At 29.7% G+C, this 14,845-nt stretch overlaps 2 protein-coding genes across 2 annotated transcripts in view; one reads left to right on the forward strand and one right to left on the reverse strand.

The window, feature by feature from the left end:
• The first annotated feature begins 1,560 nt into the window (after positions 1–1,560).
• Positions 1,561–9,121, forward strand: LOC111700079 (probable 2-oxoglutarate-dependent dioxygenase At3g50210). Its single transcript, XM_023470893.1, has 15 exons — positions 1,561–1,809; positions 1,869–2,048; positions 2,614–2,664; positions 2,763–2,794; positions 3,206–3,248; positions 3,671–3,720; positions 3,931–4,044; positions 4,587–4,621; positions 4,875–4,937; positions 5,396–5,482; positions 5,905–5,971; positions 7,316–7,361; positions 7,536–7,608; positions 7,887–7,965; positions 8,347–9,121. Exons 4-15 carry the CDS (start codon positions 2,765–2,767, stop codon positions 8,470–8,472), a joined length of 813 nt encoding a protein of 270 aa, XP_023326661.1. The 5' UTR covers positions 1,561–1,809; positions 1,869–2,048; positions 2,614–2,664; positions 2,763–2,764; the 3' UTR covers positions 8,473–9,121.
• A 1,171-nt stretch (positions 9,122–10,292) lies between these two features.
• The window catches only part of LOC111700084 (uncharacterized), an 8,274-nt gene continuing 3,721 nt past the window's right edge, over positions 10,293–14,845 (reverse strand). The window contains exons 3-6 of the mRNA XM_023470898.1: positions 12,832–12,885; positions 12,458–12,538; positions 10,585–10,674; positions 10,293–10,526 (exon numbers count right to left, since the gene is read on the reverse strand). Coding sequence (XP_023326666.1) covers positions 10,503–10,526; positions 10,585–10,674; positions 12,458–12,538; positions 12,832–12,885 — 249 coding nt within the window. The 3' untranslated portion in view covers positions 10,293–10,502. The remainder of the gene's footprint in view (positions 10,527–10,584; positions 10,675–12,457; positions 12,539–12,831; positions 12,886–14,845) is intronic.

Genomic DNA, 14,845 nt, shown 5'->3' on the forward strand with positions numbered 1-14,845 from the left:
AAGTTGGAACGTGTCCAATTTTGAATCTTATATCTTCGACTTCAGACGGTTTCTATTCCAATCGATGAAAAAAATAAGATAAGCGCTATCCCAAACAAAACAAAAAAGTTTCGCCCTTAGAATTCATTAAACAATAATCATACACATTTATTATTATCAGACATACAGCTAGTGATATAAAAAAAACACTCTGGAATAGGAAGTAGACTTTTAAACTCAAGTTATGATTTTAAAAAATCCGATGTGCATGAGACACGGGCACGGCACATGTGCAGTCTAAGCAGACCCATTTTACTTAATACAGTTAATTTACTTAATGCTAGTTAACAAATTTGCTTTTTAACAATACAAAATGCACTTCAGTTTTTCTTTAATTTCGTCTTCGTTAAATATTAGAAAAGTGTTCTGCATTATAACAATCTAGAATAAGAACTGAATGTAAGGCTTCCATTTTATCAGGTCACGTTACACAACAGTACAAAACTTGAAAGAAGAGGGATTAAAGAGGGAAGAGGTGGAAAAAAATGAATGAATGGGGGGGTAGGAGGGAAGAAGATGGATGAGGGATTAAAGAGGGAGAGGTGGAAAATAAATGAATGAAGGGTAGGAGGGAAGAAGAGGGAGAGGTGGAAAATAAATGAAGAGGGGGGTAGGAGGGAAGAAGAGGGAGAGGTGGAAAATAAATGAAGGGGGGGTAGGAGGGAAGAAGATTGTTGAGGAATTGAAGAGGGAACGGTGGAAAATGAATGAAGGGAGGGGTGGAATTAAATGAGGAAGGGAGAAGGGCAGAAAATGCATGAGGGAAGAAGAGGTATAAAAGACATTAAAGGTGAAAAGATGAGATAATTCTGGTGGGATCGGATGTAGTTGGAAGAGAAGGAACAGGAGAAGAGGAAATCTGTACAATTTGAAGAAGGAAAACGGAGAAAACTTGAAAAAAGAAAATTGATAGAAAAGTACAAAATCAGGGGGACAATATTCATTTCGTTTTAAATTCGATTAAGTTTTATTGTATAAATTCAGAGATAAGGATTCCTTAGAATTGTTTAATATATGACACAAAGGGGAGCAATGTAGGAGAAGTGGGTTCGAGGGGGGGGGGGGGGAAGAAGAAAGAAGAAATAACGATACAGTTGAAAAAAAAGTATCCATACATTTAAATAGAGAGTATTTACAAGTTGGATTTTATAATTTATTAGAAAAAGCTTCTAATTTTGTAGTTTTTGAAATGAATGCCTTTTTAAATACACAAAACGTATGTATGATAATTGTTAATTTAGAATTGACTCGATCCTGTTTTATGATGCTCCCTGTATCTACAGTACTAATAGATTAATTTATAGATAAGAAGTGGGGGGGGGGTAGAGTGGGGGGTATGAACAATATACAATCATTATTGTAAACAATGCGTTGTGCAACAAATTCATTTAGCAAATCTTGAGGTTGGGTAGATAAAAAGTATGAGTAGTTAGATTAGTTCAGCTAGGTGAACTTGTTCCTTTAGGGCACATTTTGTCACATTCAATATGTAATCAAAAACTACTGTACCTAGTTCATCAATTCCTACCTTTCCTTTGACATTTTATTTTATCTATCTTTTAAAAAATGTTTATATTACAAACTTTTCATTATCTAAACTAAATCATAATTTGAAGTTTTATACTGGAGCCCAAATTTGAGAATTTTGGATGCAATGCTTAAAAAAGACCCTTTTTCTTCAACATCCAGTATACTTAGTGTTATAATAAAAAGAGAGAATTTTAGATAAAATGGAAAGTTCTGTGTTGATCATCGATGTTCAAGCCATAGGTTTCAATTATATTATAAATAAGCACGTTTTTGAAAAGTTAGTTTTAATATTTGTCAAGGTTTGGCAACTGTGACTCCTACCCTGGACGATTATCGTATGGTTGGAAAACAATTAGGAAAATTATCAAGCATACACTTTTTTCATCTAATAACAATTCAAAAAATTCTTAAAAATACTTTTTACTTGACTAGCTTGATTTGATCATTTATTTGGGTAGATGAGGCATTTAGAAAAATAGGTAAAGGAATTGAATCTTTTCCACCGACTCTGATTTTCTAATACCTATATCTTAGATATTTCAAACTATGAATTCTGGTAGATTAAATGATTTAAGTTTGTGGCAAAGACACAATCCCTTAGTGTACAATTGATATACTTGATTATTAAAAATATTTATTTCTAAATTTAGATTAAATCTGTATTTACTCTGCTTTGAAACATTTATCATACCTATATAAGGAAGGAAAAGTGCATTTCTATGGTACCAGGGCCGTTTTCCGACAACTTCCTATTTAAGGAACTCTGGATGGAAATTATCTCGCTGCCTTAGGACTAATCTTTTCCTTCCTCTTTGAGGGATTATTATATTCTGCTTCAAAGCAGAGTATGTATATACGTCATAAGAGAAGTATAACAAGGATATTATTAAAGATATACTCAAGTTAAAATATCCTCTCAGTTGGATACAATAGAATGTCGTCTTAATTCCAATTCTTATTGGAAAATATTACCTACCTTCTTCACTTTTTAAAAATGTTAAGGCAAAGAACAGATTTTATTAAACTTTAAAATTCCTGTTTTAGGTTTCGTTTATCTAAAGAACCATGGGGTAAATTCACAAAACATAAAGAAAGGTATTTTTCAAAAAAGGAATAATTAATTTTATAAATTTGTGTAAATATTAAATAAAAGTAAATTTTGCATTAAAGTAACTAATGAACCATGATTTAAGGTATGGAAGAAAGCAAACTATTCTTTGAACAGGTATAAAAACATTTTCAGATCATTAAAGTGAAAATCCTTTTCAAAACATAAGCCAAGACTCAAGGGCAAATGCAGGGGAGGGAAGTCGGGTGGGGCGGGAGGGGATGGGGGTTTGGATATTGGAGAATTTTGATCATATTCAAAGGTTCTTCCAAAGAAGTTTTTGATTTCATGAAAAGGGACTGATTAATTTTCTATTCCTTCTAATATAATTGAAACCTTTTGTTAAACTTTTTATTTTCTAAACTGTTCAAAAATTGACATTATAAAAAAACAGAGTTTGAGATGAGTGATTAGTTCCTTCGCAATTTTCTGTGTTGTTTCTTGTCGTTTGGAAGATAATAAAGGTGGAAATATGAACAAATGAATTAAACAATGGTTTCACAAAACCAAATAAAAACTTGTGTTCAGGACGCTGAGAAGAAAAATGAGTGGAGGAGGGAAAATAAGAAAGGTAATCGTTTTTCCATATTGGAAAACGATCGTTATTCCATATTTGAAAACGATCGTTTTTCCATATTTGAAAACGATCGTTTTGAAAACTATTGTTTTATGGAACGATCGTTTTGAAACCGATAGTTTCGTTTTTTCTTCTTAAAAATTATCATAACTTAGTTTTATCCCTTTCAAAAACGTAAATAGATTTTTTCTCATTGTTAACGAAACGAAACGAACGTTTTTCAAAAAAGTTAGGATCATCAGTCATGTGATTAGATTGCTGAAAAAGGTTATACTTCATACTTTAAGAAAAAGAAAAATAGATTATGTTTTTTACATAAATCAACCATTCTTGTTAATTGGGATTCCATGTTTTACAATTTTTTTTTCAAGGACTAAAATGATAAATATAAAATGATGTTTGTTTACTTATTTAAGGAAGAGATATGTCAGGCTGGGTGGCTCAGAACAGAGAATACTTTAAACAGGTATTATGTACTTTACATGATAAAAATAATGACAGTAATAATAATAAAAATATACTTTACATGATGATGATAATAATAATAATAATAATAATAATAATGATAATAATAATAATAATAATAATAATAATAATAATAATAATAATAATAATAATAATAATAATAATAATAATAATAATAATAATAATAATAATAATGATATTTTCTCTAAAGAATGATGGCAGCCAAGCAGTGACAGAACTGCGCGAAGCGTTTGATATATTCTATGTTGACGGGGAGAATAGTAGATTACCTTGTATCAACAATGAGAACAGAAATGCCTTTCAGGAACAGAAAATTAATTTAATAAAATCAATAAAATCATTAAAAATCATTAAAAAATGTTCTTTGTATTTTTCTGTACTTCTTAAATCCTTTATTTGTATTCTCTGCATATTCTTTTTATATTTGTAATCTGCGTTTAATTAATTCCTTTATCATCAATATGAATACAAACTATTGTATTGTATCCATTCATTTCCTCTGAAATCTTCGTAAATCCTTAAGTTGTATCTATCCGGTGCATTTTAAATCTTTTATTTGTATCCAACCTATTCTTTTTAAATTGTTCTATGTATCCATCCTTTTCTTCTTGGATCTTTGTTTGTATCCATCCTGTTCTTCTTAAATCTTTATTTGTATCTATCCAGTTCTGCTTAAATCTTTATTTGTATCTATCCTGTTCTTCTTAAATCTTTATTTGTATCCATCCTTTTCTTCTTATTTTTATCTCAACTCTTTTTTAAGAACTCTATTAACAGGATGGATTTAGAAAAATCATCTGCAAAGAAACAACTAAATCTATTAAAATTCTGTTTTTTCTTATTTAGGATTTAGCTCACGAGTCTATTGAACTTGCTACGAGGTAAAAATTATTATTTTTTTATTTATTCGTTATGTATATTTGTTATGTATATTTTGCTTGTTTGCTTGTTTGTTTGATTGTGTCAAATAAATGTCAAAACCCAACTCACAAATCCCCAAAGGAAGTTTATGTTCGAAAAAAATCTTAAAAAAAGGTTTAAACAAAATAATCCCCCAACAAAAACGTTTTTAAGCTAAAATTTTTACTAGTTTTTCCAATCTTAATTTGAAAAATGTTGAAACCTTTTTTTTAGACTGTTACGCTGTCTCTCTCTTGCTCTGAATAAAAAGATTCATTTTTTTGAAAACTTGCACAGGTAAAACATTTACAGGTAAAACATTTACAGGTAAAACATTTACAGGTAAAACATTTACAGGTAAAACATGTTTTTTTTCTAAATTAATATGTGTTGTTCTTTCTTTTATTACTAATTATGGTAATTTGCTAGTAAAGGATTTTTAGACTCCAGCTTTAATTTTTGTACATCCTTCTTATATATAACACATGGGCATACTTGGACAATGGACATTGTCACCGCAGCGCACAGCCCCCTCATTTAGCATACCCCAAGCCTGTCCTATCCGCATCTCTCAGCCTTCTGATCTGTCCTAGTACTAGCGCTCAGAACAGAAATGGTCTTAACCTAACCTAACTCTGAAATATTAATTTCATGTTAAAAAATATTTAAAATTTCGTAAACAAAAAAAAGCGGATGGGGTAGGGGGCGGGGTCCAAAAATCTATGACTATGACTAAACCTTTATAATTTGTTCAGGAGAATGCTTTCTGGAAATAATAAAACTTCTCTGCGATCACTTTACTATCCACCGATCAAGGAAAATGTTGAATCAGGAAGTATCAGGTATTAAATCAAGAAGTATCAGGTATTTAATCAGGAAGTATCAGGTATTGAATCAGGAAGTATCAGGTATTGAATCAGGAAGTATCAGATATTAAATCGGGAAATATCGTATATTAAATCAGGAAGTATCGTATATTAAATCAGAAAGTATCAGGTATTATATCAGGAAGTTTCAGGTATTGAATCAGGAAGTATCAGGTATTGAATCAGGAAGCATCAAGTATTTTATCAAGAAGTATCAGGTATTGAATCGGGAAGTATTACGTATTGAATCAGAAAGTGTAAGACAGTGAATCAGGAAGTAGCAGGTATTGAATCAGGAAGTATCCGGAGGTATTATAACATGTAAAATAAAAGGTCAACGACGTCAGGTTGAAAAGATATAAGGATTAGAAAATTAGAATGTTTTATCTTTGTTTAAGATGTGGGGAACACACCGACTACGGAACTCTAACCTTCTTATATCAAGATAAATATCCAGGACTACAGGTAAAGTAAATTAAGTTATTGAAATAAATGAAGAACTAGATGAAGTTACAGAAGTAATAAAGTTACAGAAGTGAATGAAATTACAGAAGTAAATGAAGTTACAGAAGTAAATAAAGTTACAGAAGTGAATAAAGTTACAGAGATAAATGAATTTACAGAAGTGAATGAAGTTACAGAAGTAAATGAAGTTACAGAAGTGAATGAAGTTACAGAAGTGAATGAAGTTACAGAGATAAATGAATTTACAGAGGTGAATGAAGTTACAGAAGTAAATAAAGTTACAGAAGTGAATGAAGTTACAGAAGTAAATGAAGTTACAGAAGTGAATAAAGTTACAGAAGTGAATAAAGTTACAGAAGTGAAAGAAGTTACAGAAATGAATAAAGTTACAGAAGTGAATAAAGTTACAGAAGTGAATGAAGTTACAGAAGTGAATAAAGTTACAGAAGTGAATGAAGTTACAGAAATGAATAAAGTTACAGAAGTGAATAAAGTTACAGAAGTGAATGAAGTTACAGAAATGAAGAAGTAAATGAAGTAAATGAAGTTACAGAAATGAATGAAGTTACAGAACTAAATGAAGTTAGTGAAGTAAATGAAGTTATAGAAATGAATGAAGTTACAGAACTAAATAAAGTTACAGAACTAAATAAAGTTACAGAAGTAAATAAAGTTATAGAAGTAAATGAAGTCAGAAGTGAACGAAGTTACAGAAGTAAATGAATTTAGAGAAGTAAATAAAATTACAGAAGTAAGTTAAGTTACAGAACTAAATTAAGTTACAGAACTAAATTAAGTTACAGAAGTAAATTAAGTTACACAGGTAATTAAAGTGTATGACATATTCGAAGTTACAGAAGTAAATAAAGTTACAGAAGTAAATGAAGTTACAAAAGTAAATGAAGCTACAGAAGTAAATGAAGTTACAGAAGTAAATGAAGCTACAGAAGTAAATGAAGTTACAGAAGTAAATGAAGCTACAGAAGTAAATGAAGTTACAGAAGTAAATGAAGCTACAGAAGTAAATGAAGTTGCAGAAGTAAATGAAGCTACAGAAGTAAATGAAGTTACAGAAGTAAATGAAGCTACAGAAGTAAATGAAGTTACAGAAGTAAATGAAGCTACAGAAGTAAATGAAGTTGCAGAAGTAAATGAAGCTACAGAAGTAACCAAAGTTGCGACGTAACCGAAGTATCAGAAGTAAAAAAGTTACAGAAGTAAATAAAGTTACGAAGTAAATGAAGTTACAAAAGTAACCCAAGTTACAGAAGGGACCAAAGTTTCAGGAGTAACAGAATTTATTGACACTTGTGAAAACGTTTATGAATATGAATTGAACTTTAGGTGAAAACAGTGACTGACGGATGGATATCTGTTCCTCCAAGACCAGGTTTAGAGGGATTTTTTACCTATTTAAATACATATATGCTTTTACATCTATTTATGAAAATTAGTCCTGTGTCAAGGTGTTATGAATATTTTTAAATGCTTAAACAATCTCTTTAAAAAAGCATTACATTACTTTATTAATTCATTATAGGAAAGTATATATGTGTGTATATAGGACTGTTAATGGTGAATATTGGAGACATGTTAGAGATGTGGACCAATCAACTGTATTCAGCAACATTTCATAGGTTTCCAGTCAATTTTTACTTTTTTTAGTACCACCGCAAACCCAGTACATTCGATCTAAAGACCAAAACAGGAAAAAGATTATAAATCGTTTTTAAATTATCAATTCTTTAATCCGTACATCGCTTCAATGTTTCCAAAAAGTAATAAAATTGATAATAAAATTTTAAATCTAATCTTCCTTAGCATCGAGTCCCGCTTTTTTACGGCCCTTGGTTAATCTATTCATTCAAACTACAAAATAATGATTAATAATTCTTCTCTAAATATATTTGTTTAGGGTTGTAATTCCCGATGAAGAGATAGAGAGGAAAGAAGCCAGACAAAGTATTGCTTTCTTCCTGCACCCTGACGATCAGGTTTCAAAAATAATTTCAGATATGGATTTTTAAAATATTCTAATACAACATTGTATAATAAGATTCAGTGAAACCTGACGTATACTTTCTTTTCTCTCTTCCCTTGGTCCTTGGCCTTTTTGGAAACTAAAACTAAAAAAATTAATTTGAAACAAAAAATGACGATAAAATTTCTTACCAAAATAATAAAATGGACAACCTTAATTCCGCATTATATTAATGGTTATGACTGTAATAAAGTTCAAATTCTAATCTTGAAAGGTCTCTGACGTCATATACGAATTTAACTGTCCATTGCTTGAAAAATGACATTTCTCGAACATTGAAGCGTATTGAGAGTAAGCAACCTTACTAAATTACATAACCTTGATTTCTACCAAGGTTATGATTGAGCCACTGGTTGCTGAAATAAATGAAGAAAAACAGAAGAAGGGAGAAACAACATATTCTTCAGTTTCGGCACTCCAGCACTCAGCCAAGAGATTCTCAGAGTCCTTTAAATACTAATCCAGAACTCAAAGACGCCAGTCTACTTTTACTTTGTATGTATATATATATAATATATAAATATATATATATACAAAGTATAAAACCTTGATAAGATTCAAGACTATTTACTAATTTGCGTACATTAACTACATGTACATGTATATATGTAATATGTATAAGCTTTCTCAGTTTTTATTGTTTTAAGCAATTGTTTCATCAATTCCAAAACTCAAATGCTTTAACCAGTTTTGTTAAAGTTTTTTTACAACATGCAGTCTAAAATTAGTCTTAGTCTGAGGTTAAAATGTTCTCCAGAACTAGATGTTTTTAGTCTCAAAGACAGCTAAGTCTCATTCCTTAGCTTATTCTATTTCTTTAGTTATGTCCTCTGAACTACAACATAGCATTATGTTCTTTTGTATAATGTATTCTTGTATAATTACTTTAATGAACTATAGTGCGGGTTGCATAATAACTTTAATAAACTATAGTACGGGTTGCATAATAACTTTAATGAACTATAACACGGGTTGCATAATAACTTTAATGAACTATAGTACGGGTTGTATAATAACTTTAATAAACTATAGTACGGGTTGTATAATAATTTTAATAAACTATAGTGCGGATGGGTTGTACAGGGTGTCCCAAAAAACATGGGAATTCAGTGACGAATTCGATATCGTCTTTTCAAATAATTCTTTGATTTAGTGTAGTGATACCTACCGAGAAAGCTGTAATCTGTAAGACTTTCGTCTGCTATGTTTACATTTTGTTTGTTTATGTTTTGACTGCATACAGTTGTACTTTGTAAAACAAGAAAATTGCAGTATACAAACAGAGTAAACTTGTCTGTCTTCACTGTTCATCTTGCGGAGACATTATAGACACATCTTTACAGTCTTTTACCCTTTTCATAAAATAAGCTCTAGCAGACATATTAATATTATGGCTTTTGAAATTAGGTATTACAATGCTAATTCATAACAAAGACGATATCAAATTCGTCACTGAATTCCCATGTTTTTTGGGACACCCTGTATAATAACTTTAATGAACTATAGTACGGGTTGCATAATATCTTTAATAAACTATAGTGCGGGTTGTATGATAACTTTAATGAACTATAGTACGGGTTGTATAATAACTTTAATAAACTATAGTACGGGTTGTATAATAACTTTAATGAACTATAGTACAGAAAATGTTATTTCTATTCTCTTATTGTCCCGTCATCATACCTTGTAAATACGCCATAGCAAAGATTAAAAATGAAATAAAGCTAGATATCCTCACTGTTAAATGTTTACTATAGTAACTAGAAATGCATATTAATATTATTGTTTGTCGTCATTAAATTGTCATGTTTAGTAGGACTCAAGCTGAGCTTCAGCCACAATGACCCTAAATGTAAAAGTAACCACAGACTACACAGACTGCTTATCTCCTTTCACAGGGTGGGCTACGTAGTCCTAAGTTGACCCGGGTTAAGTTTTACAACTTTTAAAGAAATACTCCAATTTTAAACATGAAACATAACATTTATGAATTCAGTCTTTTTTTTTGAAGATTTTGTGTTTTGTAACCAAAGGATCCTTAAATATCCCTGAATACAGATGTTTGCTGATTGGTCGTGTACAGTACTTATAAGCAATAGAACATCCTGTGGAAAATATCGCATATTTTAGCTGATAATTTATCTCTGTAACTCTTTTATCTAGGCTAACCCGTGTTTCGAAACTTTTAGTTTTTAAATAGGAACATTTTTCAAGCTCTCTATATCTCTAATTTTGTCATGTCCGTACAATCTTTTATCATTCAATATGAAATGAAGGAGATCCATTTGACAGATTTATTGTTATAATTCAATATATTTTTTCATGATAAATAAATATTATCAAAAAATTTGAATACAGTTAAAAACGACAAATAGATAATAACATGCAAAATATAAATTAAAAGTGTGTAAATTCAAAAGATCTTTTAACTTAGAAAATATTTGCTTAATCAAAAATATCAGCATTTTAGTAAAAAGAGATCAATTGAATTTAAATCTTGAGCTGGCTCTTCACCTAAACAGAAAATATTGAAAAAGTAAATTATCATTTTCATAATTCAAAAATATTTTACCTTTTTATATTTTTCCAGCGCAGCTAATCTACTGTCTATCTTGGAGTTAGCTTCTGTTTCTAAAATCTCTTTTTCCTTTTCATGCATATCCTAAAATATCAATTATAAGTTTATCATGCATATCCTGGAATATCAAGTAGAAGTTTATCATGCATATTCTGAAATATCAAGTAGAAGTTTATCATGCATATCCTGAAATATCAAGTATAAGTTTATCATGCATATCCTGAAATATCAAATATAAGTTTATCATGCATATTCTGAAATATCAAATATAAGTTTATCATGCATATCCTGAAATATAAAGTATAAGTTTAACCTGTCTAAATAATCAAGAGAAAAAAATAATAAAAATATCCTTGTTTTTCAATCTAAAAAATATGAATTTCTTATCATGGTTTTCAAAGAATCAAATAAACAGCATGAAACACTTTTTAAGATAGAAAAACGACAATATCTTCCTTATTATTGATCAGATAAAGGTTTAACGGGGTACAGTTGTAAATCGGACATTTCCCTCTTTAAATGCAAGCTGACTTAAAATAACGTGTACATTGAAGGAAGGGAGCCCTAATCCTTGCAATATGCTGAAATATAAAATGTAATATTATTGAAGTGTTTAGGCCTAAATCTGCAATTTCTAGTTGGAAACGAAAGTCTAACAGATCTTTAGTGTGTTTTACTTGTTAACGCTCACTTGGAGATAAAAAAGAAACAGAAACTAATTGAAAAATTTAAATAAAACTTGTTAATTACTTGACAGTCAATTTCTTTTAAAAACTCATTTATCATAAAGGGAGTGTTCGCGAAAATTTAAGGGGTTATAGGCTTACGACGAAAAATAATCGCATTTGATCGCTACTAATCTTACCCCTATATGTTGCGTCCTTAAAGACTTATGCTGAAGAACGTGGCGTCCATACAAATTCAGAAAGTTGCAATATACGTAAAAAATTAAATTAATTTCAAACAAGTCATTCAGATATTACAACCATTAGTCATCGATTGTTTTTCGGACGCATTCCTATTTAGTTAATATTTAATATTCGTTTTGTATAGAATAAACTTAGACTTTAGGTTGTAATATTTGAAATTAAATTGATTATTTTACGATCCGAGTTGTATATTGCAACTTTGTATGAACGCTACGTTCTTCAGTATAAGTCGTTTTTAACAATTTTCTCCTTATAGACGCAACAGATAGAAGTAAGATTAGTAGTGATCAAAAGCGATAATTTTTCGCCGTAAGCCTGTAGACCCATTCATTCTTCGCGAACGCTCCCTTTAATCGACACATTTAGAATGTTTAGGTAATGTGGATAATTATCCCTATTGAAGAAAATGGAAGGGGATTTTAAAATTTTTCTTCCTGAGATAAGTTAAACTGGTCCAAAATCACTTGCGTACATAATAGGAATATAACTGTGTCCATGCATATAATTTATACTTCTAACCTGATACGTACTTCTGTTAGGAAGATATCAGTTTTTAATGTAGGGTTAGACGATCCAGAAAGAAAGAAAAAACTTTTTTGTGTTAAATTTGTATCCCCCCCCCCCCCCCCAATAGCATGACATTTGATTACAAAATGATTAAAATTACAATGTGTATTAGTGAACACAAATAGTTAGATTAAAGAGAGTGACCGGCTAGACATGGTAGTTGAGCTGAGAGTGCAGTATTGTAGATTGTATATTTTTGGATTACGTTGTGTTTTTGCTGAATAATTGCGGAAATTCGATACTTAAAATTCTCCCGTATTGTCTATTTAGGAGGATACATTTAAAGAACCTTTTTTTTTAAATGAATACGAAAAATGTAACAAAAGTTAAGATGGGTAAACTCTACAGGGTATATATAGTAGATTGCTTACATCAAGAATGGTTTGTAGGAGTTGCAGAATTTCCTTAGTTTCCATTAACTCCAGGGTTCTACCAGCACTCAGAAATAGTTCCTAAAAATCAACCAAAAAATCAATCAATCAATCAATTATATAATCATTTCATCAATCAATCAATCAAATGACTAATTGTTTAAGCAGATAACCAATGATTGGATCAAAGTAATCAATAAAAAATGAAAAGGTTAAGTAACCTGTTAACTATTAGATCATTTAGTTTTGGTACAAAATTTTTGGGTGGAACTTACATGCATTTTAACAAAATAAATGTTTTTTTATGAATTCATTAATTAGATTTTTATCAGCGATAAAAAAATAAAATGATGCCTTAGTACATTTTCCATTACCTTTGATTTTCCTGCATCAGGTTCCTTCAGCAAAATTTCAGCATTTTCATTTACCTAAAATAATATGAAAATTTGCATTTTTTCTATCTTAAGTAATATTTTAAACTTTTGATGATAATTTATCCTTAATATTAAGTTAATGCATGAATTCTAGAAAGAAAGAAAAATGTGGAGCTAACTAATCATAAAAAAATTAAAAAATTATAATGATTATCTATCTAATATCTGAACGGCCAGAATGATTAAATAATTCGAATTAAACTCATCTGAACTGATTTGAACTGATTTGAACTCATTTTATCCCCTCTTTACCCTCTAAACTATTGTTCAAACAGAAATGAAAGTATGAGTTCATCTCATTTAAACAGATTTAAACTAATTCTATCATTTAAAAAATTCCGAATTCAGATAAAGCTATTACATTGCGAGATATAAAGTTAATTTATAAATGCCGGGTAAATGATATTGAGGCTGAATTTCAAGCAATATTGTTTGAGAGCTGAAAACACTTTGTATTGCAGATGCCCTTAATCCAAATTGCTATAGATCTCGATATCCATTTTAGACGCTTTCTTCCTAATTCTCTCTTTTGCATATATATATCTCTGCTGGGTTTCCACCGACGAGAGTTTTCTCATTGGTTGCGCGCAAAACTTCTAGGTTTCTGATTGGTTGTTCGTTTTCTGCAATCGACACTCTGATTGGTTTGCATTTTAGACACTTTCCTTGATGTTAATGTAAGATTTAATTAATCGTCAGATTAATAAGAAGAAAAGCTCTAGCATTGATCTCGATATCCACGATTCTAAAGTTTATAGCTCAGGTAGATGATCGGGGTTTAACATGATCTGGATTAACTTGCCCGGCCATTGCTCATTGCCTATCTTATGAGTCTAAAGTATTCCCTGTATATGTGTCAGCTCTAATTTCAAAAGAATGTGTGATAAGTTTGTATCTCTCTCAAGAATACAGAAATTTTTTGAATTTTGCCAAAAATTCAAACCTCGAGTTTAACCGGAATAACTTTTAAAAGGTTGAATCATTTAAAATAATTGTGTATGGCTAATGGAATGGAATAGGAAGACGACATTAAAGCATGGTTTTTAGTCTATTTTAAGTTGTTACACAGCAAATAGTTTTACTACTTACTTATGACTTATTAAATCACTTATTCCGTGAAATGATCTGATTACTCATCTGAACAATACTGTAGCCAAAGCTTTTTGGACTATTTAAAGTCAAAACTTGAGTCTAAAAGTCGTCTTCCTGTTCCGGAGTTTTCTGGTTCTCACTAGCCTTACTGAGATGTTGAGATATATTTTATATTTCATAATAAATGATATATTAAGAAATATATGATTTTAAATTAAATTTTGAATTTTATTCCATTTAATAAATTGAGTAAAAATCGACAAATCTTTAATCTATCCAGGCCGGTGTTTTTATTTAACGATGTAATAATTTAGTTTACTTAAATTCAGAACTCCATTGAAATATTTTAAATAAATATTTTGTCGAGATTTTTCATTTCAAATATTTCAAACTAAAAAACGAGGCTCTAGAAATATTTGCTAATCCACAAAGCTGTAAAGCAAATTCTTCAGTTAAAATTTCAAAAAATTAAATTGTTTAATTCACTCAAACAAACAAAATAAGAACAGTCGGGCAGTTGCTGGGACTAGTTGGAATGTGCAATTTTAGATTTCAGACAATAAACAACATTTATCAGATAATAAACAACATTTATCAGATAATAAACAATATTTATCAGATAATAAACAATATTTATCAGATAATAAACAATATTAATCAGATAATAAAACAACATTAATTAGATAATAAACAACATTTATCAGATAATAAACAACATCAATATGATGATAAACAACATTAATCAGATAATAAACAACACTAATCAGATAATAAACAATATTTATCAGATGATAAACAACATTTATCAGATAATAAACAACATTAATCAGATAATAAACAACATGAATCAGATAATAAACAA

The sequence above is a fragment of the Eurytemora carolleeae genome, unplaced genomic scaffold (assembly GCF_000591075.1).
Source record: "Eurytemora carolleeae unplaced genomic scaffold, Eaff_2.0 scaffold267, whole genome shotgun sequence".
In the NCBI taxonomy this organism is placed as follows: Eukaryota; Metazoa; Arthropoda; class Copepoda; order Calanoida; family Temoridae; genus Eurytemora; species Eurytemora carolleeae.